Here is a 27,343-nt window from a genome sequence, read left to right on the forward strand (position 1 = left end):
CATTGCATAAATAGATGGGGTGAACAAGAAACATTTTCACACTGCACGAGAATAAGAAGAGGGCATTAAAGATGTTTCTGAGCTTTGTCAACGCTAAATACATGGTGAGATGACCGAAACATTCAGTAGTTTAACTCTGTTAGCGATGCTAATAGTTATGCTAGCACTATATGCTTGCTTTACCAGAGATTAATCTTAAAACTTTTTAGATTAAGTTTAAATGTAACATGTGCTGATGAAAACAGGCCTCCGCTCAGAAATGGTTTGATTTGAATGAAATATAATAACAGATCATGATCTTTCTTTCAGGTTTTGCTGAGCTTTGCGCTGGCGAACCTCACATTTGCCAAACAAGGGCAGAAAAAAATATGTGACACTAGTTTGACGATTTCCAATGACTTTCATGACTCTCTGGATGGGGACGCAAAGGGAAATGGCAACATCCACAACCGCTCACTATCTGCATGGACCTGGATGTGAGTTGCAAAGTCACAGAAACTAATGATACATTCGTCAAATTCATAAGTGAATCAAAATACTATGATTTAGAATTACGGAAGTAGAATGATGTTGGAATCTGTTTTATGTCGCCAAAAATAATTTACAGTTCGTGACATACGTTTAATAAGTTTAATGATGTATCAGGAATCAGATGTATAGTTTGGGAGGCTAACTGTCATGCTAGCTGTCATGGCGACTATGCAAGCATTTTTAAGGTACAGCAGGCCATGTGACATCAGTGTGAAACAAAGTAAATCAGGTCTTGTTTATTTCTGTGGGTTTTGTCTCAGAGCACTTATTGTTTTCTCTGCTTTCAGACCGAAGTTTTCACCACGCAGAATACCGCAGGTCATCTTTGAAGCCCAGTGCAATTCAGAATATTGCACCCTTCCCAATGGCGTGGATACGAGACTGAACTCATTGCCCATTTATCAGGAGATCCTGGTATTAAAACAGGATGCGGAGGACAGGAAGTGCTTCATGGCGACTTTTGAGAGAGTAATAGTGGGCTGTACCTGTGTGTGGGCTAAAACCTCCTAAAATTACTCGTATGTTTCCATGTTAGAATGAGCTTATTTATTTGTTCCGAAGAAGCTGCGACTTTTAGCAGATTTTAAGTTATTTTGGAGACAAAATAGTTCCTGAATTAAATTTGTATTACATGTTTGCATTTATTCATTTAGCAGACACTTATGATATTTATGTATTGAGTACTAATAAAATATTTAAACACGTTTTGATGTTTTTTTTTAATTAATCATAACATTTATCACTGATCATTATTGTGAACTCTTTGTAAGTCTTGAGGTAGTTAAACACTGTAACACTTTTTTCCTAAAAATGTCTGGATGGTAATTGATTTTGCCAAAAAAAAACATAAAATAAAGAAATGTCAATAAAAAAAAAACATGTTGTCTGGCTAATAAAAATATGTTCTAAGAATATTTTGCTAATGTTTCTTTTAGAAAAAAAATTCGGAACGTTCTCTGATAGTTTAAAAATACTTTTCTTGGTTATGTGCATGTGAAGGGAGCATTTCATTTTATGATTTTGCAAACATTACAGGAACGCTACTTTTGAATTTTCTCGGAACATTCTGAAACAAGTTTAAAAAACAACAACAACATCCAACTAAAACATTTTTTTGGAAAAAAAAGTTCTATAAATGATGCATAAATAATTTTTGTGCTACGATTTGAGAACGTTCTTAAAGACCAGATAACTGGAAGAACATTTGTTCAAAACTTCGAAAGAATCTTGCCAGAACGGTAGCGAAACTTCTGAGAACGTGTTAACTGGGTGGCCTCTGTTGTACTATATTTCAATCAAAGATAGTAGTTGCATTAAACACCATAATATAATACACCAGTATTGTCTCTCAACTCTTTATCAGAATACCCTGTTGCTGAAACAGGATACGGAAGACAAAAAATGCTTAAGTGCAACTTTGCGAGAGTATGTGTGTGTGGGCCGAAACTCCTAAAATATCTTGTTTGTTTCAATGTTACAATATACTTAATTAATTGTTCCAATGATGCTGTGCATCTGCAATTTGCAATGTGTATTGCAATTTTAATGTTATTTTGTAGACAAAATAGTTCCTGATTTACAGTTTTATTACATGTTTGTTTAATTTAGCAGAGACTTATGTAGTAAAAAAAAAAAAAAAAGAGTAATAAAACATTGAATTTTTTTTTTTTTTTTTGATAATTGTATTTGACCAACTAATAATTGACAATTAACATTTTATGAATTTATGAATATGTCTACAATAGCTTGTCACTGGAGAAAAACTGGGGAACAATTTTACCTTATCTATGCCTAAAAGGTGCATATTAGTATCTTAGAGTAATATGTACCTATAAGGTATCCATTTAGAAGTAAATAAGGTAAAAAGTTTTACATCTAAGGATACTGCCCCATTGAAGCTGTCAGCTGTGGAACCCTTAAAGGTACAACTTTTTTGCATTTTTACCGATGCTTTACTATGAAGAGAGAAACTCTTGTCATTATATAATGAAGTAGCCTAACTAAAAAGCAACAATTGCATCTTTTACCACATACATGTCAGGACGTGGATGTGGTCTCTGGCACCCAACACTGTACAGCCCTGACAAACATTCACTATGGTAACCATAGTATCTGTTATAGACAATATAAGTTGTTATTGTTACTACAACAAATCATTGCCACCAATGTCATCCAAAAATAACATAACTATATCAAAGCTATTCTGAATGCTTCATACAGTACAGTGTTTTCAGCTTAGTGTCATTTTTAAATATATGATGTGCAAATTCCATGTTTTTTCTCTTGTGAGTAGATAAAAACATAAAAGTACCAAAAATAGCTCGAAAAGAACTGTCAGACAGTCTAAATTAGCAATCCTGCTATCTTATTTATGAACAGTGCAATGAATAAGATAATTTATTATTATTTTAAAGCAATAATAGCTGGAGTACTAATATGGTAACCCCGACCCTATGGACTTTTTATAAGGGAGACCAATTATTTATAATGCACGACATGAATGCATAGCAAATTTAGTTGTAAAAATCATCGAGGCCGTGTCACAGCCAAACCACTAAGTGGCGATATACAGAATATGAAACGGAAGATACATTGTCTTTTACCGCCAGCCAGCGGACGGGAGGTGCAATTACATGCAAGAGCCTCAATGAATCATCTGTCTGTTTCTACATAAACAAACATCAGCCTGGGGATGGACAAAGTTCCTTAGATCACCATCCGATCACCACCTTAGATCACCATCCGATAATATTTTATTACTGTTTTACACATTTATTAAGCGATTAATGAAGGTTCTTTAGCTCTAGCCAACGGGATTCTGTAAACTTTTCCTGCTGTACACGTTGTCAAACTGTGGATTTACAGATAGCCAGTCGAGCTAGCTGGCTAAGGTAAATATTACTCTGAAATAATATGCAATATTAAGCCGAATTACATGGTTTTCAGTCGCGCATGTTCAGATTATTGACAACTCTTTGCTGATTAGACTTCGCGCTAAAGTGCTGAAAGATTATATTTAGCTCTGCAAAGCTGTTTAATGTTTCATGCGGTTTTTAGCTCAGAAATTATTACGTCATGTAATTATTATATTATTTACTATGTTTATACTATGGTAACAACTGTTATAACTATACGATTTTAGCTTAAATGTTCAAGTGGATTTTTACTAAATAATTTGTGAATGAATGAGTCAGTGAATGGTTCTAATAAATGTGTATTACAACTTTTAGGATTAACTTGCTATTTTTCATAACTCATTCTACTATGTTTTATAGAACCCATATTTGTATTAATCTAACCACGGTAAGAGTTGAAGGGTTAGTTCACCCGAAAATGAAGATTCTGTCATCATTTACTCACCCTGGTGTTGTTTCAAACTTGTATGAAATTCTTGAAGTCAGTGGCTACCAGCAACTGTTTGGTTACCAGCATTCTTCAAATTATTTCTATTATGTTCAACAAAAGAAAGAAACTCACAACTTGGGTGAGTAAATTACAGGATTTTTATTTTTGGGTGAACTATCCCTTTGAATATTGTTCACTACACAATAACCTTGGTAACTAACTAACTTTTATTTTATTTTATTTTTTTATCTAACTTTATTTTAGTCTTCCAGTGGATTTACTGATATCAAATTCGACAGCATCCGCAGCATCCATATCCTGTAAATGGGGAACAGTGCGCTCAAAGCTCATTTGGAAACATCTCAGAAGACCGGAGTCTTTCAGCTGACCGGAAAGGGTTTGGCAGAGGTACTAATAGGCTTGTTGTAATCATATTCACCACTCTGATGCACTTAGCAGCGATGTCCTCATGGATTATTAACAGCTCACATGTCTTTGTTCATGTAGTTCCCAGAGGAGCTGCAGAAACTCACCGGAAACCTGCGGACAGTCGATCTGTCCAACAACAAAATCGAGGTGCTTCCAGCATTCATAGGAGGCTTCCAGCAACTCAAGAGTCTCACCATAAGCAGCAATAAACTAAGTACGTGTACACAAATAGCTAAATATGGCCATCATAAAGATAAACTTATCATTCTACACTTTTATTTTTGTTTTTTGCAATCAAAACATAGTTTTATATAATTATTTTGCTCATTTTTTGTCCCTTAGAATTAAATATGCTCATTTTGCTTCTGTAGTTTTTAAACTTTTGTATGTAAATTACCTCTGTTGTGATTGGCTAACATCTTTGCATGTGAAAGTAGTAATCCCCGGTCATATTGATGAATAGTGAACAATTTCTAAATGGCCCATTTTTGGTAGTTGACGACAAACATTTTCATAATAGCTAATCGGAATTTATAATAATTTTTAATGATTTTTAGTTTTTGGCCTTCACTAATTAATTTGTGTTCATCTTTTTTATTTCATTGTAATTGTAATATAAACATTAAATATTATTTAAGTTTTAATATTAAAAATTTTATTATAAATTCTAATTTTATTTAATTGAAAACACAAACACTTAAAATTGATATATATATATATATATATATATATATATATATATATATATATATATATTAAAAATGTAAATGTCTTTGAAAGTCTTATACTCATCAATGCTGTGTTTATTTGATCAAAAATACAGTAAAAATGCAGTATTAATATGTAATATTATTGCAATTTAAAATAAGTTTTCTAATTGAATATATATTAAAAATTTAATTTATTCCTGTGAGGCAAAGCTGAATTTTAGCAGCCATTACTCCAGTCTTCAGTATCACATGATCCTTCAGAAATCATTCTAATGTGCTGATTTGCTGCTCATTAAACATGTCTTACTGTAGTGTCTACATAGTAAATCAAAGTCATATTATTGCATAGGAGCCTGTATTCTATGATATGAACCCTTAAGCACTCCATTAGTGTATGATTTTTTTTTTGTTTTACCTCTATAGCCAGTCTACCAAATGACATCGGGAAACTCAAGAAGCTGGAGACTCTTATTTTAAATGGGAACCATTTGAATCATCTTCCTTCATCGTTGGGTCAGCTGAAGTCCTTGCGCACCCTAAACCTGTCTGGGAATCACTTCAAGGAGTTCCCTAGTGGACTCGGCACCCTTCGCCAGCTCGATGTTCTGGACCTGTCCAAGAATAAGATCCATGTGGTTCCTGCAGAGGTGGCCGAACTGCAAGCCATTGAAATCAACCTCAATCAGAACCAGGTGAGTTTTTTTAGTGTATTGCGTTTAGGAAATGTCATGGTAAAGATGTTTCAGGGTGACTTTTTGTGCTGTGTTTGTTCTGTTTCAGATTTCAACCCTGTGTCCAGAGGTGTCTCGTGCTCCCCGACTGAAGGTCTTACGGCTGGAGGAGAACTGTCTGGAGCTGTCCTCTATCCCCATCTCCATCCTCTCAGACTCCCAGGTGTCCCTGCTGTCCGTGGAGGGCAACCTCTTTGAAGTTAAAACGTTGCGTGACCTAGAAGGATATGATAAAGTAAGTTTGTGTCAGTTTAGACTACTCTTACAGCTCTGAAGCCTTTTTTAAGAAGACATCAAAATTGTTTTGTTTTTCTTTTTAGTTTATATTCCAGGTCCAGTGTTAATAGTCAGTTTTGTGTGTCTCATCCTCTTCTATAAATATCACATGTTTTTCTCAGATGGAACATACCACAGTTTAAGTTTGAATGTAAAACAAAACTGGTCTAATTATTTGTTTTTGAAACAAAGTCAAATCCCCCAAAATCATTTCAGCAAGGTGTAATAGGATTTTAGAAGCGGTGAAAATCCAGGAAGAGATCATACTTTTTGTTGAAATCTAGCTCTGAATTTAGTAATTCACTTCAGTTCAATTCAGATTTATTCTTGTTTCACACTTGTCGCATTTACACCAGGGATTAAAAGAGAAAGAGAAAAATTTCAAATAGAATTTCCCCCAATTATAGTCCTTTATTAATCTATTAAAGAGCAATTTTAATGTTTCAAGCAGTTATTTTCAAAGAAAGTGCTGTTTACACTGTAGATGTTATGTTATTGTGTGTGTGTGTGTGTGTGTGTGTGTTGTCAGTTCTGAAGTTTGATTAAATCTCAAAACATTTTGAACCCAGTTTAAACATCTAGTTAGTCCACTTGTTATTAGTTCGCCCCAAAACAGATCTTACTTCCAGGTGTAAACAGGGCCAAGTGGCTATACAAAAATTTAATTCAATCTGACCTTTGTTATCTGGCTTTGTTGCATTGACATCAATTGAAAGCTTTACGAGTTTGATTTTCACATTAAAATGTTTATTACAATCACGTTATAAGTAGAGGTTTCATTTTCCAAAATGAGCAGATCATTTATGATTACACTAACTTTTAAATAGTAGTGTAACCCAGTTTCCAGAAAAATATTAAGCTGAAAAATTGATAATAATAATAAATGTTTCTTCAACATCAAATAATCATAAATAAACAATAAAAAGCAGTTATTTTAAATTTTAATAATATTTCACAATATATCTTTTTGTTGTTGTATTTGTGATCAAAAAATGCAGCCTTGGTGAGCAAGATCGCATTTCAAAAAGATGAAAAAAAAATCCTAATTATTCCAAACGTTTGACCAGTAGCATACTTTCTAAAAATAGTCTTAATCATGTGAGTTAGGAGCCTAATGTCAATCTACATTAAAAAGACATTTAAAAAAAAAAAAAAAAGTATACTCTTTCTTTCTTGCATAGTCATATAATGCCTTACTTTAATCTTTGTTTTTTCAGTACATGGAACGTTTCACTGCAACCAAGAAGAAATTTGCGTGAAGAGTTAGAGGCTTGCTGCACCTGTCCTCTGCACTGGGCTTACCGTAGAAAGGTTTCAGCTGGGACTGCTTGTGAAAACGGCAATATGGGAATGGAAAAATGGTCAAGACTGCTTCACAACTTGGTAGAATGATGGCTCAGAAACCCCAGCCCTGCTGTTCATCGCATTACAGTAAAGACAGCAGTGTATGGACCTTGCATCTCTCTTTCTTTTGCAAAGATTTTATATTCTGAAATATAATGCAGACTCAGCTTCATGAGGACATTTACACTGGAGAATGGTTTATTCCGTATATTCAAGTGCACTAATGCCATGCCTGTTTATAGAACATCAGTCTTTCAGAGAAGCTAACATCTAACTAACATACTGTACGTCCTGTACCCTTATAGTATGTGCTATTGCTCAGCATTTATTGATTCGTTTATTTTAAAGCATTAGAGACTTTGTGTCTGTTATTATTTAATTTGAACATTGTTTTGGGCATCAATGAGGCTTTATCTGTTTAACAGTATTTTGATTGAACTGTGATCTCAAAACTTCCGTTAAAGAATATTTGCTGTGATATTTATGAAGTAGCCATTTTTTTTCTGTCAACAAAGGCTGCATATGAGTTTCAATGTTGATTACTGTCCATGAAATGCCAGTGGATATTCATATTTATAACACAATATTCAGTTTTAATGCAGTGCATTTGCTTTTGCACATTTATACATGCTGCATGTTCTCTTACCATAAAAGTGTGTAACTCAAAAAGCATTTTTGTGAACGATTATGTAGTTTCATGCAGTTTTTGAGATCTAAATCTATTGTTCTTTATGGTCATGACTATGTATCCCATCTATTATTTACACACTTGAATGGCATCTTATCTGTTTAAAGGGATAATTAATTCAAAAATGAAAATTACTCAGCCTAAAGTTGTTCCAAACCTGTATGACTTTCTTTCTTCTACTGAACACAAACGCAGATATTTTGAAGAATGTGGGTAACTAAACCGGTTCTGGTCCCCATTGACTTCCAGAGTATGTGGAATGTTGACAGAATTTTCATTTTTGGGTGAACTATCTCTTTAATCTAGTGTTTCTCTCAGTGATTGAATATATGCACATTAATGGAAATATGTTAAACATCTGAATTTTAGAATCAGAAATATAACATATTACCCAAAAGCAGTCATGAGTGCTTTAAGCCAGTACTCTAAGGCAGCATTTGTAAAATACATGTTCCTTGTTCTCAATATACTATGCCACTACATTATTTTTATGCTGCAACATTTAGCCACAGAATAAAGCTTGCACTGTATTAAAACTACAGCATCATCAAGCAAATTGTACCTGAAAATTCCCCTCAGGATGAATAAAGTACATCTATCTGTCTACCTACAGTATTATTATACTCATGATTATTGATACAAGAGAATAGTGTGGTGCATAAGAACACAACTCAGGACATATCAATGATTCAAATGATTTGCTTTAAGAATTGAAAGCAAATTTTTTTTTTTTTTAATGTTAGCTTCAGTTATGGATTATTATAATGTTTTTATCAGCTTTTTGGAATCTCGTTCTGACGGCACCCATTCACAGGACATATCAATGATTCAAATGATTTGCTTTAAGACTAATAATGTTAGTTTCAGTTATTATGGGTTATTATAATGTCTTTATCAGCTGTTTGGACTCTCATTCTGACGGCACCCATTTGCTGTAGTGGAGCCATTGGTGATGAGCAAGTGAGGTGATGCTAAATTTCTCCAAATTGTTCAGATGAGGAAACAAACTCATCTTGGATGACCTGAGGGCGAGTACATTTTAATTTTTTTTAGATGAACTATTCCTTTAATTCTCTGGCAAGCATTAGCAAATTTTAATGCTATCACTCCACTAACTAAATTAGTTTTGCAAAGATTATAACATTACACACTTTTCCTTTACAGAACTACTTCCCAGTCTCTTTTTAAACCCATGATATTTCTATTCTAATTGGACATATATTGAACTGTCGTATATAAAAGACTATGACAACAAGGCTCTAATATTGAATGCTATATTTGAAATTTTGTTCAATGTAATTTCATAATAACTGAAAAATACATTCAGTACAGAATTATGAATCAAGAAAATAAAGAAACAAAAAATAACAGGAACAGTACAACAAAAACCAAAGGATGGTGCTATAACCCAACATAGAAAAGAACACTGAACTAATGACCAGAACTGAAATGCACATTACAATGAATTATATAAAGTATTCACCATATTTATGGCTTGTTTAGACTGTAAATAGAGCAGCAAGATCACATCTCCCTAGAACACAATAAACAGTAAACAGCTGTTCAAAGAGCTGAGACTCGTGTGATAATGTCTTCTTGTTTATTCACTCCTAAAATATCTGTATTTCATAAGATGTTGCACAAGCAAGACCGTTTCAATACACTGTCATGAAAAAAAGCCACCAAAAATGGCAAACACAAACTGTTTCATATAATTTGTATTTGAATACAGTGATGAGGCAGAAATGTAAAAAAGTAGGAAACCATTTGCTAGCCAGACATGGCATTAAAAATGACTACACACATCAGAATTGGGTTCTAATGCCACTGAGCAGAACTGAAATGGAAAATGAGCCCAGTCATCAAAATACAAAAGCACCACATTTCATGGTAATAAGTAAACCTGTAATTATACTACATTTTTTACCTGTTTGGAGTAATAATCTTTCAAATGGTGTTACATTGAATATACAATAAAATAACATCAACTTTCCTCACATTTTAAATGACAGACAATACACCAACGTATCCGTTTTTAAACATCAATAAAGGTATTTAAATCATGATATACTGTACATAAAATGGCACTATTAAACATATCAGACTGGTCAGATCTCAGGCAGATCAGGCATGTTTTATGGTGTATTTGCCTTTCTGAAGCTGTGAGATGTAGAGTTTTGACTTGCTCCCATCGACTCGTTTGAACCAGACTTCATCATGATTGATTGTAGTTATTATAGCGCTGTTTGAAACAGAAGACAGGAGAAAAATAACTCACAAATTTGCTGCAAAATAATCAATATGAGCTTGGTAATTCAGGATCCCTCACCTCGTAGGATGCTCGTCTTTCTTGTCGATACATATGGCTTGTCCGCGGCTGTACCATTCCCCGTCGTAAAACAAGCGTCCATCCTCTGAGCGGGCATTGTGCTGGTGTTTGTCACTCTTTGAAGAGACTAGAACAAATTATGCAAGTTCTGCTGTTACTAATGTAACAACAAAAAAAACAACGTATAGGATAAACCAATATAGCTGCAGCAACTACAAAAACATGTCTATATTTAACTGGCATTTGTTAATAGGTTACCACTTAGGAGTTAGATGGGGTCATTATGCACCAAAACTCCAGGAAGTTGCCCAGAGCAAAAGGGACTTAGAACAGTTCAAGGTCATTATATAGGGAAATTCTACAACAGTTTACTTTTTGGTTTAGTAATGAATATATTTAGTAGGTTTAGTAAATATATATTATATATTAAATTTTGTTACCTTTTCTCTTCATCAAAGAACCCTAAAAATTTCACAATTTCCACAAAAATGCGCGGATGTTTTCAACATTATTATTAAGAGATGTTTTTTAACAGCAAATCAGCATATTAGAATGATGAAGAGTAATGATGCTGTAAATTCAACTTTGCATCACAGGAATTAATAAATTTTAAAATATATTTTAATAGAAAACAATTATTTTTAATATTTCACAATATTACTGCATGTACTGTATTTTTGATCAAATGAATGCACCCTTGGTGAGCATAAGAGACCAAAAAGTCATCCTGACCAAACCTTTGAACTGTAGTATTTAACTAATAAATAATGTAATACTACATTAGAAGAGTAATTTACTTTAAAGATGCCATAGAATGCATTGATACAATATTTTAAATTGTTCTTTGATATCTACATAGAAGGTATGTGGCTTAGATAAGGGCAAAAATTCTCCAGAAACGGTTTTACATGTGCATTTACTACCCTAGGATTTCTCCCTAGAATGAAACGGTCTGTTATTGGCTTATTTGGAAGGGTCATGAATAATAATGTTGAGCTCTGCTCTGATTGGCCGTTTCACAGTGCGGCTCATTTCAGTAGCTTACAGGAAGGAAACACAGGGAGGAAAATATATATTTCAACATATATACTTTCTCTTACAGTTAAATAGTATACAGTAATTATACTGTATATAAAATGTGGGCATCAGGGAGCCGCTATTAATATGCTGGGCACTGAAACTGCTTTCAAATGCACAATCGCTTTTTACTTTCACTTTCGAGATTTGCAATCGCACAAACTCTTGTTTATACTATGTAGTGGCAGTACTTACCACACATTTTACAAGATCAGATGCTTGTCAGTGGTGCTCAGGATCTGTAAATCATTCGCCATCATCCTCAGTCATCTCTCCTTACTCTGTTTATGTGGTAAGTGAAATCTTATGTACTGCAATGTAACAGGCTACCGATACCGATACCGATGTCCCTTTAGTGGCTCGCGTTATTTGCCTTCCGTGCCTTTCTGAATACAGACACCAACCCATCCCTGCACTTCACATCCCCTGCACAGCCTGAAACATAACATTTATTTCCATGATCTGCCATTTTCCCTGTTGTCCTTGCATGTTTCTTCACAATACCTGCAGAGCTTCTTATGCTTCGGCTGGTGTACGTTATGCAAATGTTGGGGGCGTAACTATTAGAGATCCTGACTTTTACGTCACAGTCGGTGTTATGTTCTGATTCGCCTATTTTTCAGTGGGTTTTTTTATTCATGAGATTTACATAAGGAGGAGGAAACAATGGTGTTTGAGGCTCACTGTATGTCATTTCCATGTAAATAACTGTAAATACAGTTTTCCATTCTATGGCACCTTTATTATAGTTATGAAAATTAAACACAGTAATAGATATGATCTTACCATCAGTCTTTACTCTGTGAGGTCCTAATGTTGCCATGGCCTACAAGATATTAACATAAAACATCATTTACTTTACAATAATAATTTCATAGAAAAAAGGGGTTATGTTTTTGACAGTCTAACCTTTCTAATAGCAGTCCAGTCTTCCAGTATATCCAGGTCTTGCAGCATGTAAACTATATATGGTCGTGCACATGTTAAGAAACTTACAAATGACAGACTTTTCAAGCACATCCTGAATAGACTGATTGTAGGTATGTACAACAGGTTGAAGTAAAGGATATCTGACACAACGACAGGCTTTTTCTTTTTGTCTGGACTGAAGGGATCTTTCTTCTTATTTTTTCTTGATTGTAACTCATCGTTCCAGAGCTCTGTAGGGGAAATATGACAAAGACTGTATAAATAACACAAACAAACAAAATTATTTGTGACACACTATTCACAATTTCAATACCTGAGGTAATATCTATACTGTGACGGTCTTCCTCCAAACGTCTGATCTTCTCCTCTAGTTCACTTTGCACCGTATCAAATAATAACAGTTTTTCACTCTAGAAGAGATCAAATGAACCAAATTAGAATTGTTTTTCATTTTGAAAGTTTGTTTAAATAGATACATGTTTTAATGTGGTAACTGGCAGGCTTTTAGTGCTGTTAGAGCATAAAACAGCTTCAAGTAATATAAATACTACTGTATGGCTCTGTTATGATTACTCAACAAGACATTTCAGACATGCACCGTTGTTTAGGCAATAGCAGATCACTTCTGTAAAGCTCACCTCCCAGTGTTGTAACGCTGCTTGGGTTTCACAGTCGTATTTATTCTTCACTGATTCCAAGCACAATTCTCTGTAGATACCTATGCATGAATGTATTATTTGACAATGCACTTTCTTACCTAATAAAACTCGTGTAAATGCACAATTTTAAACAACAATAATCCCATGTTCAGTTTGGACATCAGACCGACCTGCAACTTTAGTTCTAATCTGCATGTTCTCCTGAAGATTTGCAAGGGGTTCCAGGTACTCTGGTGCCTTTCCTGACATCACTTCCTGAAGTTTGGCATCAACTTGACTCAGTCTCTCTTTATATAAGCTAAAGAAATTATGAACACTTTGTGACCAGTGTGGAAAAGTTTGTATACACTTGTAAACAACATATATTCATGCACAGATTAAATACAAACAAGAGGATGGTACATACTGGTCTTTGAGGTCAGTGAACTGTTTTTCTAGATTTGTCATTTCGTCAATGCATTCCATCCTTCTCCTTTCACAGTCCTCATCATCCATTTCTGTAAGTAAAAAAATGTTTCTGTTTTATTCATTTAAAGTAGTAGTTTACCCAAAAATGAAGATTTGATGAAAATCCGCTTACCCTCAATATTTAGATGAGTTTGTTTCTTCATCAAACCATATATGGAGAAATTTAGCATTACATCACTTGCTCACCAATGGATTCTCTGCAGTGAATGGGTGCCGTCAGAACGAGAGTGTAGTCACAACACATTAATTGATGGTCTTGGGTCACATGGAAGATTTGTAGATGACTTATCAGCTGTTTGGACTCTCATTCTGACAGCACCCATTCACTGCAGAGGATGTAATGCGAAATTTCTCCAAATCTGCTCATATAAAGAAACAAACTTCTACGTATTAAATGGCCTGAGTAAAATTTGCATGGTTCTTCTATTGCAATTTCAATTGCAATGCATTTTAACATGTATTTATCTATTCCTATGTATCTACCCAGTGAAAATCAAAAGTCTCATTCGCACCTGAACTTTCCCCATCTTCAGAGACAGAAGAGCTCTCTGTATCCTCATCTTCTGAGCTGCTCCCCTCTTGCTCTGCGAAATCCACATCCATCTCTTCATGGTTGCTCTCCTTCTTTTCTCTCGAATGCACTGGCATCCCGTCTTTTTAAAACTAAGACTACCGAGAAATCTACGGAACTACTTCTCAACTTTAGATCAATATTTTATGTGAGCAGATGTGTTTGTTAGCCTGATGTTATTGCTAAAAACAAAACAGACAAATACAGATCTAACGTTAGATGTATCATGCTAACAAACGTTCAAATCCTGCAAATTGCCAGTAGTTGTCGATTAGTCTAGATATGATGAAAAGAAAACAGGCAGCTCTTGCTTATTAAATCGCTTGACCTATTTTTATATTTTTGCAAACCAAAAAAAAACCCTCTGTTTTGCTTTTTTTAAGCCATGCTACCCTCTGAAAAGCTGGGACACTGGCGCGGAATGTGCGCTGATGTATCTTTCTGGGGTTTGTAGTTTTTTTGGGTGACACCAATCCTTCCGGTACTATTGTTCGTAGTGGACTAAAGAACTACAGTTCCCTGTCGTCACTCGTCCTGTGAAGAGCGTGTTTACGGCTACAAAATACAGGCTTTATAAATCAATGGACGACTGGATGAAATGATTGTGTTGTTTTAAGTGCTGTATTAAGTAAACTTATAAAATCTAATTTATTATTAACCAATTTTATTTTAATTCAGAATCTCCAAATATTATCATACTATTTCTTTTGATGCATGGTTTTTTACTTGTCAAGTTTTTTTTTTTTTTTAAGTTTTTATTGATTTATTCTCAAAGGAATGTCACTCAAAATAAAATGTATAACATATGGAGAAAACAAATAATTTTTTTCTATTTTGGAAAAACTAAACAATGAAGATAAAGTTTGAAGTTTTATTGTATTTTCATTCATTCATTCACTCACTCACTCACTCACTCATTTTACTTGTTTGCTAGAATATACTAACTAATACAGAACAGTATCAGGGCAGGGAAACAGCTTACAACTTATATCACTATTATCTTACAATTATTAAAAATCTGATTAAAGACAGCGTGCAAACTTTTCCTCATAAATCAACAAAAATTAAAAAGAGGTTAATTCTGAGGTGATTACTTCATTAAATAATGTATTTCATTGTAAAGTATATGTCATATTTAATTTAGGCTATATATTCAAGTATGTGTTTATATTTTTAAATGCGTCATAAAACTTTATGCATTTTTTAAGTCAACCTCTGTCTATTTAGCAAGTTTTCCCCCTGTTTTTTTCAGTCTTGAAGAAATGAACACATTAAATTGATATAATTCAGTTTTAACAAATAGATATTTACCCTTTATTGAGCCACAAAGGCAAAACATACAATGAAAAACAGAAAATGGCATACTAATTAAAACAGCGTACATACAAAATGAATGCAAAAACATATAGGCTAATAAATAGATCTCATTATAACAGTTTAGAAATGTCTTACACTTTTTTTGTCAAATCATATATTGATACTTAATGAATGAATATTGTTTATGAATGTGAAATATTTCTCCTGTCCTGTGGATTCTGCTGTGTGATAGCGCTTCAGATGACGTCTGAGCGTTGAATGACTCTGGCCTCGATTAAGGTGTTTTTCATGTCGCGTCCTCCGCCATGTTTTCAGATCTTCAGAGAGGTGTGTAGTTCACAAGACACACACACAGAGAGGAGGGCTGGCTGCTCTTTTCTTTTGTCTGACCTCCTCTGCAAAAATGCACGCCTCACCTCTATTTCATCAAGTTTCCTTACAACCCATAACACCTTTCGAGCCGTAAATTTGGCAACCCCCTCCATGTTTGAGGGAATTAACGGAAGATTATCATTAGCTCTTCAAAACATCTCGGAATGTTCTCTAAAAAACCTCATGGAGATGTCAGGAAATCGACACAGAAAGTGCTGGACCCCAAGAAGGACGTGCTGACAAGATTGAAACATCTGAGAATCGTTATCGGTGAGAAATAACATTATTTGTACTCCTTTTATGATCCCACTGTTGCCTTGCAGGGAGCTAACATGCTATATAGACAGGAGAATGAAGGCAGCATCAGCAATGGGGTGTTTACCCGTATTTTTTGTTTGAAAACATTTGACAATTATTGACAAGTTTGCATTTAGAATCGTGGCCAGATATGCAGGGGTTTTATAGTGTTTTGTGTTGTTCATTAGTACGGTTGAGTGTTTTTATGTCTTTGTAGTGGGTGTTGTTTTGATATGACACATGCATGGTTTCACTGGAACCACTTTAGATGTCAGTGAATCTGTTGAGCAGATGTTCTGCATGCACATTTTGACTTTTTTTTTAAAAAATTAAGTTTAATGGTTATTCAAATAAATAATTCACATTACCTTGTTAGGTTTATTAAGCTGTGTATGTGTGTGTGTGTGTGTGTGTACATACATACATACATTTTATTTATATACATACATACACACACACATATATATATATATATATATATATATATATATATATATATATATCAAATTTGAATCTGTCATTTTTTTATATTTAATTAAAATGATCATTTAATCATTTAATTATATTTACTCTTTTACACACATTTGCCAAAACATGCAATATGCTTAAATTAATAAGACATTCAAATCTTGTATGAACAAAAACTAATTGTTCAGAGATCAGAACGAATTGTTTTGAGAAATAAAGAATCCCATTCAAGAACTGAGCCAAAGCAATTTGGAAAAACTGTAAATGCAGTTGTTGTCTCTCAATATCAACAAGAACTGTCAAGTTTATGGTCTTTAATTCTTAAAACAATAAAGGTAAAATTTGCTGGAGATTAGTTCATGATTTGGGTGGGGGACAGAAAAGATATGGTTCTTCAGGATTGGGTGGGACGTCACAGAATAACAGAAATAAACCAGCACTTCCTTTGGGATTTGTCAAGGAAGTCAGAGAAGGAGTCTATCTAAGGCCGGTTCCCTCAGATTCCTGAGTTATTTAGTTTTAAAGCTGCACTGACTTCCTGAATGTTGGACATGAGGATGGTTTATGTAACATGGCAGATTCTTCAGTGAAGGTGCAGTGTGGTTAAAGAGTCCTGTTTGAGATGTTGGCCTGCCCTGGAGTGGTTACTGTCCAATCACGACCCAGTTTCCTGAATTGCTTTCTGTGGTGTTATCTGGCTTCCTGGTGCCATTGTGTTATGCTGATGATTGTTTAGAAACTGAAAACTATGTGATGTTGCTATGAACGGCAAGGAAACTGCCTCCATCACAGTGGAAAAGGAATTGTTAAAATGTCATTGTGTCTGTGATTGTTTGATAGTAACACTTTTAGTAAAATTTTTACATTTATTTATATATATATATATATATATATATATATATATATATATATATATATATATATATATATATATATATATATATTTATTTTATTATTTTTTAAATGAGCTGAATATACACTACTGTTTAAAATCTGGGCATGGTAAGATTTTTAAACGTATTGAAAATAAGTCTCTTATGCTCACCAAGGCTGCAATTATTTTTTTTTTAACTGTAAAATTTGACAAATTATTACAAATGAAAATAACAGGGTCTTATATTAATACATATTAAAATGTAATTTATTTCTGTGATACAAAGCTGAATTTTCAGCAGCCATTACTACAGTCTTCAGTGTCACATGATCCTTCCGAAATCATTCTAATATGTTGATTTAGTTCTCAAAAATCATTAAAATTTTTATTATCAGTGTCGAAAATGGTTGTTCTGCTTAAGTTTATGGAGTTTATGGAAACCATCATATATTTTTTATTACTGTTCTTTCATGAACAGGATGTTCAGAAGAGCAGCTTTTACATGAAATCTAAATTTTATAACATTATAAATGTCTTCACTGTCACTTTTGATCAGTTTATTGTGTCCTTGCTGGATAAAAGTATTAATTTATGGAAAAATTTGGTTTTGAACGGTAATGTACCTTCACAAATCACCAAAGTGAGTGTGAAAAAGATTGCATAGAAGTTTGAATGCATTAAACATGAAGAATTGCTAAATATTATGGTATCATGACCCAGATATTGATTTAATGTTGTATCACCATGTCACTGCTGATTCCACCCTGAATTTACAGCAACAGGGAATTTTTATTATGTTTGGTCCATTTTGGTTTTTCTCTATAAAATGATAGGCCCAACATTCATTTCATGCGTCCACTTATTGTGGCCTAGATCAGAGCCTGTGCACAACAGCTTTTGTGCATTGGGGAACCTGAGGAAGTGAAGTGTAGCCTAAATAAACGGATGGGTGTGTTTGCAGAGAAATGGCTCTGATAGGAAACACACGGTTTGAGATTTTAAGAACTACCTGTTATTTGATTCAAGTGGGACTGTTTGAACTGTGTGAACTTGTGAATATAATTTGTATTTAGTTCAGACTGTAGTCTGTTGAAGTTCTGCATCACTACATTAGCCTTTCTGTGCACTAGATCAATCGGCATCCTTAGCACGCTGGGCTTGAGAATTGCTGATGTGAACGAGTCATATTTTATGTGAAGTCAATCATTAAATGGCCTCTCAACAGTTTGCCGCACACTCTATAACTTGTGAACTACCACAGATCTTAAGGTTGATTGATTCTGATATTTAAATGACTGCATCACTATTACTACTGCGCGTACTTAGGGTTAGAGATTTGAACAAACTAAAAAAGTACATGTAATTTGACCTGCACCATTTGTACTATCAATGTTAAAGGTGTATCATTAAGAAGAGGTATACTATTGCTTTTCCTATAGACTTACATTCTTTTTACTTTGGTTAGAAAGTGTCTACCCAGCAACCACATGGCAACATCCTGAAGTCAAAAGGATTGTATTTAGTACTGCACCCTCATGCATTGTGCGATCTTTGAGATTGACAGTTTGGGAGCGTCTGTGGCATTGTTCTTTTCGTGGTGTTCAGTTCATCTTTAAAGATGAGGGCCATTATCTTTGAGTGATTCTAATAAACTGTCAGGCACTTGGGCTCGCTGCTGTGTTCTATTTTAGATCACAAATATTTCCGACAGCAAGTGTAGCACCATCCGTTAGTCTGTTCTCTCTCATGTTGTGTAGTTTCAGCCAAAATTCCCCTCCGTCTGTCTGTTCTCAAAGATTTTTGAAAAACACCACAATCTGTAAAATTCTTAGGGCTTTGGTTCACTACTGCACTGTTAGTCATTGTCAGTTTGAATAAGGGATGGACATTGTGAGGATTTTTGTTACCAAAAAGTTCAAATTATTAAGAAATCAAAGTTCAAATGTTTTCTAAATAAAAATAACTATTAATATATTATTAATAATGTTCATTTAGAAATGTTATTATAGCATTATTATTTTTGACATCCCTATATGATACTGTTGTCAATTACTATAAAAAAAATAACGAGTTTAGTAATGTGTATGTAAAAAATGATATTTTATCACAAATAATGCCCTTATAAATGGGGTGTTTTTGAAAGTGACATGAAAAAAATAAAAATAAAATAAAAACATCAGATTTTGAAAATGGCAATAAAAAAAAGTGCAATTGTACATGCTTTCTTGTATGTTTCCTATTTCTTTCTGTTTTCCTTGTATTCTCTTTATAAAAGACAATCCTCATTCTGTGGGTTGAAGGCAAGAGTGAATCATTTTGAGAAGTTCAAATAGTATTCTCTCAGTATTTCTAGTATGCCCAAAGTGATTTGCTGAACAAGTATGACTCCTCAACTGCTTATGCTGTCTCCATAATGGCATAAGTAACCCTTGGTCTGAATATTATCAGCGTTTATCTAGACCAGGTCTCTGTTTTGGCTCTGGTGTTCATACTGGCTCCCAGATCTATAAACAGACTGGAGCGGGCACTTGACTGAGGTCTCTGGATGCTGCGTGAGCGTGCAACCAGGACCAGCTGCATTAGGGGTGATGAGTCGAGCTGGACTGTGTGGAGGAGCTTTAAAGCACAAATATTGACTTGTGTTGCTGGGCTGCAGCTTGCAATAGACCTCAGCATCAGTAAAGAGACCCGCTCTGATCCTGATTTCTGAAAGAGACAAATCTGAAGCTAGACAGATTGTGTTCATGCAAGAGAGACAAAGCATAAAGGGGCATTTTACACAGTACATAATGACATAGGTCTGATCTTTGTTTCTCAAGATCTTGGAGATCTTTTGATCTAAAAGTTTATGCATTTATTTTTCATGCTATTATTAAAGATATTAAGCATGAGTTGGATCAGATGGTGAAGGAAAACAGCAAAACAAGCAATAACACTCTTAAAATTTTTATCACACACAGTATAAATGGGCTGTTATGCATGAAAATATGTATCTGCCTTTACATTTATTCAGTGGGGTCTATTGCAGTGGGATCATCATATTTGAGGGTTCTTGGCATCTAAACATTCGTTAAGAGATAAAACTTCTCAGAGAGCATTTGTCAGTGCTGACTGATTGCACAATAAAGTGCTTTCCAAGAAGTTTACATCTTGCATTAATTATTTGAGATGTCTTTTCCTTTTAAAACACCACCAAGAAAATCATTCAGTTTTAAATTGTACAAAAAAAAAAAAAAAGACACATCCTAAAATCACTAGTTGATTCATTGTTTTTTGTTTTTGTAGAAAATGCGGAGCCTGCTGAACTCAAACACCTCTTCGAGCAGAATTACTCCCACATCTACTATGTGTTCTTTGAAAACTTCGTCACCATCGAGGTTAACCTGAAACAGAAAGGTAAGACCTGCGGCGCTTCATTTTATCTCTCACCCACTGTCTCATGAGAATGTTCTCTGCACTGTTGTTTGATAGGTTAATGTTTTTCAAGGTTCGATTACGTTATTTTGCTGGCCTACTCATTGTGTGCTCTCACCAAACACACAGTCAGAAGTCAGTGTTAATGAGCAAGTTTCCATGAAATGGCTTATGACGAAAATTAGCCAGCCCCCAGTTAGCCATGTCCGGTCACACAGGCTCATTATAGTGCACAGAGAGCGCAGCCAGTGTCTCGGAACACTGCACAGTTGCTCATTGAGTATTCAGAGAGCTGCTCACTGCCTTTGACCTCTCATTTGATGTCTTAACATTTCGTCTTGTTCTGTTGCAGCTACGGTTCAGGTTGTTCAGATTGCTCAGTACAAGCATTTGTCCCAGTCCCCTCCCCCCCACGTACTTTCTTTATAATTTCATTTTTTAGTTAGTTTGCCTTTATTTCATAGGACACTCAAATGTGGATAGGACAGAAAGGGTGAGAGAGGTGGAATGGGTTTGGTGCTTTAACTTTTGCCACTTACTTAATATGTGTTCTTGTCTTACTCTCTGTGCTAATAAACACAAATATGTTATTATTCAGATAGTTGACTAGAAACCTTGAGAGTTTAAGTTTAACTAATTTGTTCAGCAAGACTCTTTTCAGACTGTTGTACCACCATTACAGTAGCTGACCTGAAAGAGAAAGATAACTGTAGGAGGACCTAGCTTGCATTGACAACATTTGCACTGCATTATGAATTAATTTCTGATGCAATTCTTAATTCATTGACATGTGAAATCAAGCTTCTGTATCTGGAAGTGCCAGTGTTCATGTTTTTTGCATAGAGTAGGTTCTTAAGGTTGCAATGAAACGAAAGTAATGTCAGAAATTTTCTTCTGTTTTGTGATGACTATCTGAGTGAAATGGATTATTGAAAAAGAAAAACATATAAGATGAGATCTTGGTTCTATCCACTGGTTCTTGATTGAATGAAGGCAGATCAGATGCAAGCTTAGTCTGTGTGTAAGAGAGGCAGATTTAAGTGGACAAAAGGATGACATAAGCCACCAGGCAAAGGTCTGTCATTTCAGAATATCAATTTGTCATTTTGATTAAAAATGACATGGTCTACAAAAATAAAATAAGCACATATATGAATGAATTGTTCACAATAAGACATATAACTTGCATTTTGAAGATATGTAAGGTTAATTTTGATGTCATGCCAACTTAAATTTATGAAATCTCGAAAGCCAAAAAATTGCAGTTGTGCATCTTTCGATAAAATGGTTTAAAAAGATTGTTTTGAGCTCCTGGTCTTGATGCCACATGTTGAGTGTCCCATGTTTCCAGCAGAGATACTCCTTGAGTACTCCTTGTTTGTTGAACTATTAATAGCAGCCCTGTGGGTTTCTGTGATCCCTTGTTGACGTTCAGTATGTTTTGTTCGTTTCTTTTTTTCCTACAGGTCACAAATCACAACGAGAAGAGCTTGATTCTATTCTTTTTATATTTGAGGTAAGAAATTTAGATAATCATTGATGGCTATTTAAACACATTAGTTCAACCTTGTCAGCTTTGATTTCATTGTTATACTCTCTCCTGTCTCAACATTCATTCACATACTCCCATCTGGCACAATATGACTGGATGTTACGGGATCCACTAAGTTCATATTTACTGAGGCATCAGTTTCATCAGTAATGAGATCATTGATAAGAGAGATTGACGTGCACCTGACAGATAACTGCAAGTCTCTCACACAGAAAACAGGTGTTCTTTACCACACCCTAAATGCTTCTTATGAGTCACGCTGTAGCTTTCGCTCACCTGGTATGCCCCTATGGGCTGTTTGTAATGGTGAAGGCTGGAGACACTTTAGATGCCCTTTCATGATGAGATGGGCGTGATGTCTGCGTGTAGGAGAGCTATTGCAACATCCCAGCCTGTTGTCACAAGGAAGTCCAGTAATGCGTGTTTGCACAAATCTGTTCATTTGTTTTAAAAATGTGCTATACTCTCAACATTTTTCCATCTCTTGTTACATTGATCGAGTTGTTTAAATGCATGTGCTAACATGAGTACATATAAAGGCATGTCTGTAGTCAAATCCATGTGCTTACCTTGCAGAAAATCCTACAGCTGTTACCAGAGCGAATACAAGGAAGATGGCAGTTCCACAGCATAGGTGAACATTTCTACTTTTGTAAATGCTGCTGTTTAAAAGTTAGGGGTAGATACGATTTTTTTTTGTTTGTTTTTCTGGTGTTTTTGCCTTTATTATGACTGGACAGTGTAGACATGACAGGAAGCGAACTGGGATAGAGAGAGGTAGGGGTGGGACAATAAATCGATATGGCGATATATGGTGATCCTTCTCCATGTGATACAAGAATCGATATCTGGCTCCAAATATTGATATTTTAATTAATACAATAAGGTGCTCTAAATAGATTTCCCTGCTCACAGCGTCTACAAATGCGCGGAAATCGCAGCCGCGCCATTTCTAGCTTCTTTCCAAAAGAGCTCAGACTCTGAGCAACCATGAACTGTGTTCTCTATGAAGATGGGGAAGCACGAAGAACCGAAGGATGAACAGATTTCCAGCCACTGTATTAGCTTTACTGCTATATATACAGTCATGGCCAAAAATATCGGCACCCTTGGTAAATATGATCAAAGAAGGCTGTGAAAATTAATCTGCATTGTTAGTCCTTTTGGTCTTTTATTTAAAAAATTCATAAAAATCTAACCTTTCATTGGATAATAAGAATTTAAAATGGGGGGTAAATATAATTTTGAAATAAGTGTTTTTCTCAAATACACGTTGAACACAATTATTGGCACCCCTAGAAATTCTTATGAGTAAAATATCTCTGAAGTATATACCCATTCATATTCACAATTTTGAGCACTCCAGGGTGATTATGAACATGAAATTATCCAGCCATGGCTTGAGCACAAAACCAAGCTTCTGCTGGCCATTCCAGTCCTCTGACCTGAACCCTATAGAAGATGAGTGGTGAACTGAAGAGAAGAAGCACCAACATGGAGCTGGGAATCTAAAGGGTCTGGAGTGATTCTGGATGAAGGAATGGTCTCTGATCTCTTGTCAGGTGTCTCTAACCTCATCAGGCATTATAGGAGAAAATTTAGAGCTGTTAAACTGGCAAATGGAGGTTTCAAAAAGTATTGAATAAAAGGGTGCCGTTAATTGTGGCCAATGTATATTAGAGGAAAAACATTTATTTCATAATTATATTCCCCCCCATTTTATATTTTATTATCCAATGAAAGGTTAGACTTTTGTGAATTTTTTAAATAAAAGATCAGAAGGATTAACAACGCAGATTACTTTCCACAGCCGCCTTTGCTCATATTTACCAAGGGTGCCGATATTTTTGGCCATGACTGTATGTTTATGGAGATTAAAACTAAAAAAACTGCCCTGGGACAGCTATCAGCGTGGACCATAGGCACCGATCACGTTATTATTGCAGAGCGCATATTCAGTTCATGAACCTCTCCGCTCTTATCGCAGGTGGATTTCCCTCACTATATAAGTGAGAGAGAGCGCCGCCGGTGCGTCCAGTTTCATGTGAACAAAACGGCTATTTTAAATTGTAAAACTATTTCACAATATTACTGTTTCTACTGTATTTTCAATCAAATAAATGCAGCCTTGGTGATCATAAGACACTTCTTTCAAAAATTGTATCTGTCGGCAGCACGCTAACATATAGAGCCGTTGTGCTACGGGCGTCCTGAGTTCGAATCACGACTCGAGGACCTTTCCCAATCCTGCCCCCCTCTCTCTAGGGGTGGGAATCGCAGGGTACCTCATGATACGATATAATCACGATACTTGACTCATGATAACGATAATATCACGATACAGTGATTCTATGATAATCAATATATTTCTAGAAAATCCTATAATGATACATCACGATATCTGTCTAAACAAAATGCCTGTGAAAAGGTTAAATGCAAGTTTTCTTTCTTTATTCAAGTCCAAACTGTTAGAAAACAGCAAAAAAAAGTTCTGTAAATCAATTGTAGCATGTTGAGTAGACTAAATTAATCACTTTATTCTTGGACTTATCAAAAGCTTACACTTTTCTTTTTCTCTGTGTGTAAACAAACACATTTAAATGCTTATCAAACAGAAAAAAACCCTATATATATATATTTCAAAATTTACCTGGAGTGCTTTCTCAACTTTTCTTCTCCTCTCATCATAAAAACGGAGCTCCACACGAAAAAATAGCCGTTCACATTGCGTCTTTTGCGCACTCAGGTTCGTTATTTCAAATGTAGACGGGCGGCAAGCACACAAACTGCACACTTCTGCGCCGCATTGTGGCTCTGACAAGGTATTGTTTCGTCCTCCATGCCATAGGTGCAGATTTATGTTTCTGCCGGTCGGTGCCCACTGTTCACACTGCATAACGCACACTTGTAATATCTGAGAGAGAGAGAGAGTATCCAGTTTTCTATTTGAATATATTTCAAAATGTAATTTATTCCTGTGATGCAAAGCTGAATTTTCACATGATCCTTCAAAAATCATTCTAATATGCTGATTTGCTACTCAATAAACATTTCTTATTGTTATCAATGTTGAAAACAGTTGTGGAACTGTTTTTTTTTTTTTAATTCTTTGATTAAACAAAGTTCAAAAGAAAAGCATTTATTTGAAATGGAAATCTTTTTTAACATTATAAATGTCTTTACTGTCGCTTTTGTCGATCCAGTGCTTCCTTGCTGAAGTAAAAGTACTAATTTGAAAAAAAAGTCTTCCTGACCCCAGACTTTTGAACGGTAGTATAAATGGAGTGTGGCTCTGGACTAATGAGCTTTCGCTATTGGCGGAGCTAAAACAGAAACCAAGTCACATGTAGTTAAGGCAGAAAACTCAAATTAACATGGAAGAGATCTGATGGTGATACTTTGTGCCTGGTTGGGGTGGTCTTAATATCTTGTATTGTCCGGTGGTCTCTCCTTTTCCTCTGCTCTGAAGTCTTTTAGCAGAAGGATACACAGACCACCAAGATAAACACAGAGAATGCCAAAGACCTGGGGCCCAGAAACACCCAGATCTGACCGAGAACTCTGACATTACAGTCCTTCATCAGTGAGATAAACAATATGTGACAATAACAATAACATGAAGGATTTTCAGATTTATTTTACTTTGCTCTTTTCTTAATAAACCCACATTCCATACAAACAAATAAACATCACTGACGGATTATAAGCAAAGAGACCAGAGCAAACATGTTTTCCTGAATTATCTAGAAAGTCAGCTCATTTATAAGCTATTAAACGACTGTGTTGCTTCATAGGTCTCATTCTGAAGAAACTGCTACACACTGGAAACTCCCTAAAGGTATTAAATGTCTAAATAATTACATAATTTACATTGTATAAAAGGTCAAAATCTCAATAAACATTGTCATTGAATGAGTTATTATTGTTCTTTTGTTTTTAATTTTAAATAAATAATTTGCAATCCTTATTTTCTTAAATGATTTTGTCTTTGAGTGCATAATTATTCAGAACATGTTATTAAGGGTTTTTTTTTTTTTTGCTGACATAAACCATTAATGTGGTTGTATGTTTGGGGTATAGATCCGGAGGGAAGGGGTGCGTCTCTTCCTTCTGTGGATGCAGGCTCTGCAGCACAATGCTCTGAGAGAGCAGCTCTGGATCTTCGCCTGTCTAATCCCAGGATTCCCTGCACCACAGTCCGAGCTAGGCCCTCGAACCCTGGATAATCTGATCAGCCCTCCCCTTAACCTTCAGGAGCGTGAGTGTTTGTTTGCAGTCTCTCACATCTTATGTCCCAATCAGATAATAAAATAACAAAAACTGATGAGCAAAATCTTCCGCAGAGATTTATTTTTGCACTTTTGTAGTATTTTTATTTAGTCTCTAAAGGACATCTTTAATGTTATTCAAGATTTCTCTCACCAAAATAGTCAATTTCATTTTTCATGACTATTTTCCATCCTCTTTCTGACATTTAAAATTAAACGGTGTGATTTTTGCCTCTGTAGCTTTAAGACTTGTTGGCTATATTAAAGTGTTTATTAATGTTTTGAATTATTTGTTTTAATTTCACAGTTTACTGTGTGCTTTTGTCTTTTTTTTAATAGTTTTTATTATTTCTATTTAGCTTAAATGTATTTTTTTATTTTAGTTATTTAATTATAATTTTAGTACTTATTGTCTGTTAGTTGCCAGAGCAGGTTTCTAATATTAATTTATATTTTTAACAAATATTTAAATTTGATTTTACATTAGATTTATAGTAATTACCAATTTATTTGTAATAGATTTAGTTGTTTAGTAGTTAATAAATAACAACACTGGCTCATTGTTGTGATATCATAACCACAACTACTTCTGAAGTACTGAAGTTGTGCAGTTTAGCTTCAATAAATGTTTTTTGTGGACTGTGCAGGAAGATTTGTGTTAAGTATCTTCAAAGTAAACACATTTTTGTCCAT

At 34.8% G+C, this 27,343-nt stretch overlaps 4 protein-coding genes across 14 annotated transcripts in view; 3 read left to right on the plus strand and 1 right to left on the minus strand.

The window, feature by feature from the left end:
* The first annotated feature begins 58 nt into the window (after positions 1 to 58).
* il17a/f2 (interleukin 17a/f2) lies at positions 59 to 1,229 on the plus strand. Its single transcript, XM_058749141.1, has 3 exons — positions 59 to 104; positions 310 to 476; positions 819 to 1,229. Exons 1-3 carry the CDS (start codon positions 72 to 74, stop codon positions 1,039 to 1,041), a joined length of 423 nt encoding a protein of 140 aa, XP_058605124.1. The 5' UTR covers positions 59 to 71; the 3' UTR covers positions 1,042 to 1,229.
* Positions 1,230 to 3,153: 1,924 nt separating this feature from the next.
* lrrc57 (leucine rich repeat containing 57) lies at positions 3,154 to 8,676 on the plus strand. Of its 2 annotated transcripts, XM_058749140.1 has the most exons (7): positions 3,154 to 3,422; positions 3,929 to 4,015; positions 4,141 to 4,284; positions 4,384 to 4,519; positions 5,439 to 5,707; positions 5,796 to 5,981; positions 7,240 to 8,676. In XM_058749140.1, exons 3-7 carry the CDS (start codon positions 4,201 to 4,203, stop codon positions 7,279 to 7,281), a joined length of 717 nt encoding a protein of 238 aa, XP_058605123.1. In that variant the 5' UTR covers positions 3,154 to 3,422; positions 3,929 to 4,015; positions 4,141 to 4,200; the 3' UTR covers positions 7,282 to 8,676. The 2 variants fall into 2 exon arrangements, with proteins under 2 accessions (XP_058605123.1, XP_058605122.1); XM_058749139.1 differs by lacking the exon at positions 3,929 to 4,015 and having other exon boundaries at positions 3,155 to 3,422.
* A 961-nt stretch (positions 8,677 to 9,637) lies between these two features.
* Positions 9,638 to 14,545, minus strand: brms1la (BRMS1 like transcriptional repressor a). 2 transcript variants are annotated; one of them, XM_058750407.1, is made up of 10 exons: positions 14,030 to 14,535; positions 13,456 to 13,546; positions 13,220 to 13,347; positions 13,029 to 13,108; positions 12,704 to 12,800; positions 12,531 to 12,620; positions 12,370 to 12,434; positions 12,247 to 12,286; positions 10,384 to 10,510; positions 9,638 to 10,296 (listed from the first exon to the last, which is right to left on the minus strand). In XM_058750407.1, the coding sequence occupies exons 1-10, from the start codon at positions 14,163 to 14,165 to the stop codon at positions 10,179 to 10,181; spliced, it is 972 nt and encodes a 323-aa protein (XP_058606390.1). In that variant the 5' UTR covers positions 14,166 to 14,535; the 3' UTR covers positions 9,638 to 10,178. The 2 variants fall into 2 exon arrangements, with proteins under 2 accessions (XP_058606390.1, XP_058606391.1); XM_058750408.1 differs by lacking the exons at positions 9,638 to 10,296; positions 10,384 to 10,510 and adding an exon at positions 10,519 to 11,895 and having other exon boundaries at positions 14,030 to 14,545.
* A 1,168-nt stretch (positions 14,546 to 15,713) lies between these two features.
* The window catches only part of ralgapa1 (Ral GTPase activating protein catalytic subunit alpha 1), a 76,996-nt gene continuing 65,366 nt past the window's right edge, over positions 15,714 to 27,343 (plus strand). For 6 of the 9 annotated variants that reach the window (XM_058750366.1, XM_058750370.1, XM_058750369.1 and 3 more), the window contains exons 1-6: positions 15,716 to 16,047; positions 20,702 to 20,812; positions 22,297 to 22,346; positions 22,959 to 23,016; positions 26,177 to 26,220; positions 26,463 to 26,640. In XM_058750366.1, coding sequence (XP_058606349.1) covers positions 15,942 to 16,047; positions 20,702 to 20,812; positions 22,297 to 22,346; positions 22,959 to 23,016; positions 26,177 to 26,220; positions 26,463 to 26,640 — 547 coding nt within the window. In that variant the 5' untranslated portion in view covers positions 15,716 to 15,941. Of the gene's footprint in view, positions 16,048 to 20,701; positions 20,813 to 22,296; positions 22,347 to 22,958; positions 23,017 to 26,176; positions 26,221 to 26,462; positions 26,641 to 27,343 lie in introns of all 9 variants that reach the window. The other 3 variants (XR_009266838.1, XM_058750368.1, XM_058750373.1) reach the window with 2 other exon arrangements.

Source organism: Onychostoma macrolepis, chromosome 17 (assembly GCF_012432095.1).
Source record: "Onychostoma macrolepis isolate SWU-2019 chromosome 17, ASM1243209v1, whole genome shotgun sequence".
Taxonomy (NCBI): domain Eukaryota; kingdom Metazoa; phylum Chordata; class Actinopteri; order Cypriniformes; family Cyprinidae; genus Onychostoma; species Onychostoma macrolepis.

Coding starts and splice junctions, on each gene's coding strand:
- brms1la (XM_058750407.1), bottom strand. CDS start 14,165: ATGCCAGTGCATTCGAGAGAAAAGAAGGAGAGCAACCATGAAGAGATG. Junction 13,109..13,219: donor GATTAGAACTAAAGTTGCAG/GTCGGTCTGATG, acceptor ATTCATGCATAG/GTATCTACAGAGAATTGTGC. Junction 12,287..12,369: donor ACTGGACTGCTATTAGAAAG/GTTAGACTGTCA, acceptor AATATCTTGTAG/GCCATGGCAACATTAGGACC.
- il17a/f2 (XM_058749141.1), top strand. CDS start 72: ATGTTTCTGAGCTTTGTCAACGCTAAATACATG. Junction 105..309: donor TTGTCAACGCTAAATACATG/GTGAGATGACCG, acceptor TCTTTCTTTCAG/GTTTTGCTGAGCTTTGCGCT. Junction 477..818: donor CTATCTGCATGGACCTGGAT/GTGAGTTGCAAA, acceptor CTCTGCTTTCAG/ACCGAAGTTTTCACCACGCA.
- lrrc57 (XM_058749140.1), top strand. CDS start 4,201: ATGGGGAACAGTGCGCTCAAAGCTCATTTGGAAACATCTCAGAAGACC. Junction 4,285..4,383: donor CCGGAAAGGGTTTGGCAGAG/GTACTAATAGGC, acceptor TTGTTCATGTAG/TTCCCAGAGGAGCTGCAGAA. Junction 4,520..5,438: donor CATAAGCAGCAATAAACTAA/GTACGTGTACAC, acceptor TTACCTCTATAG/CCAGTCTACCAAATGACATC.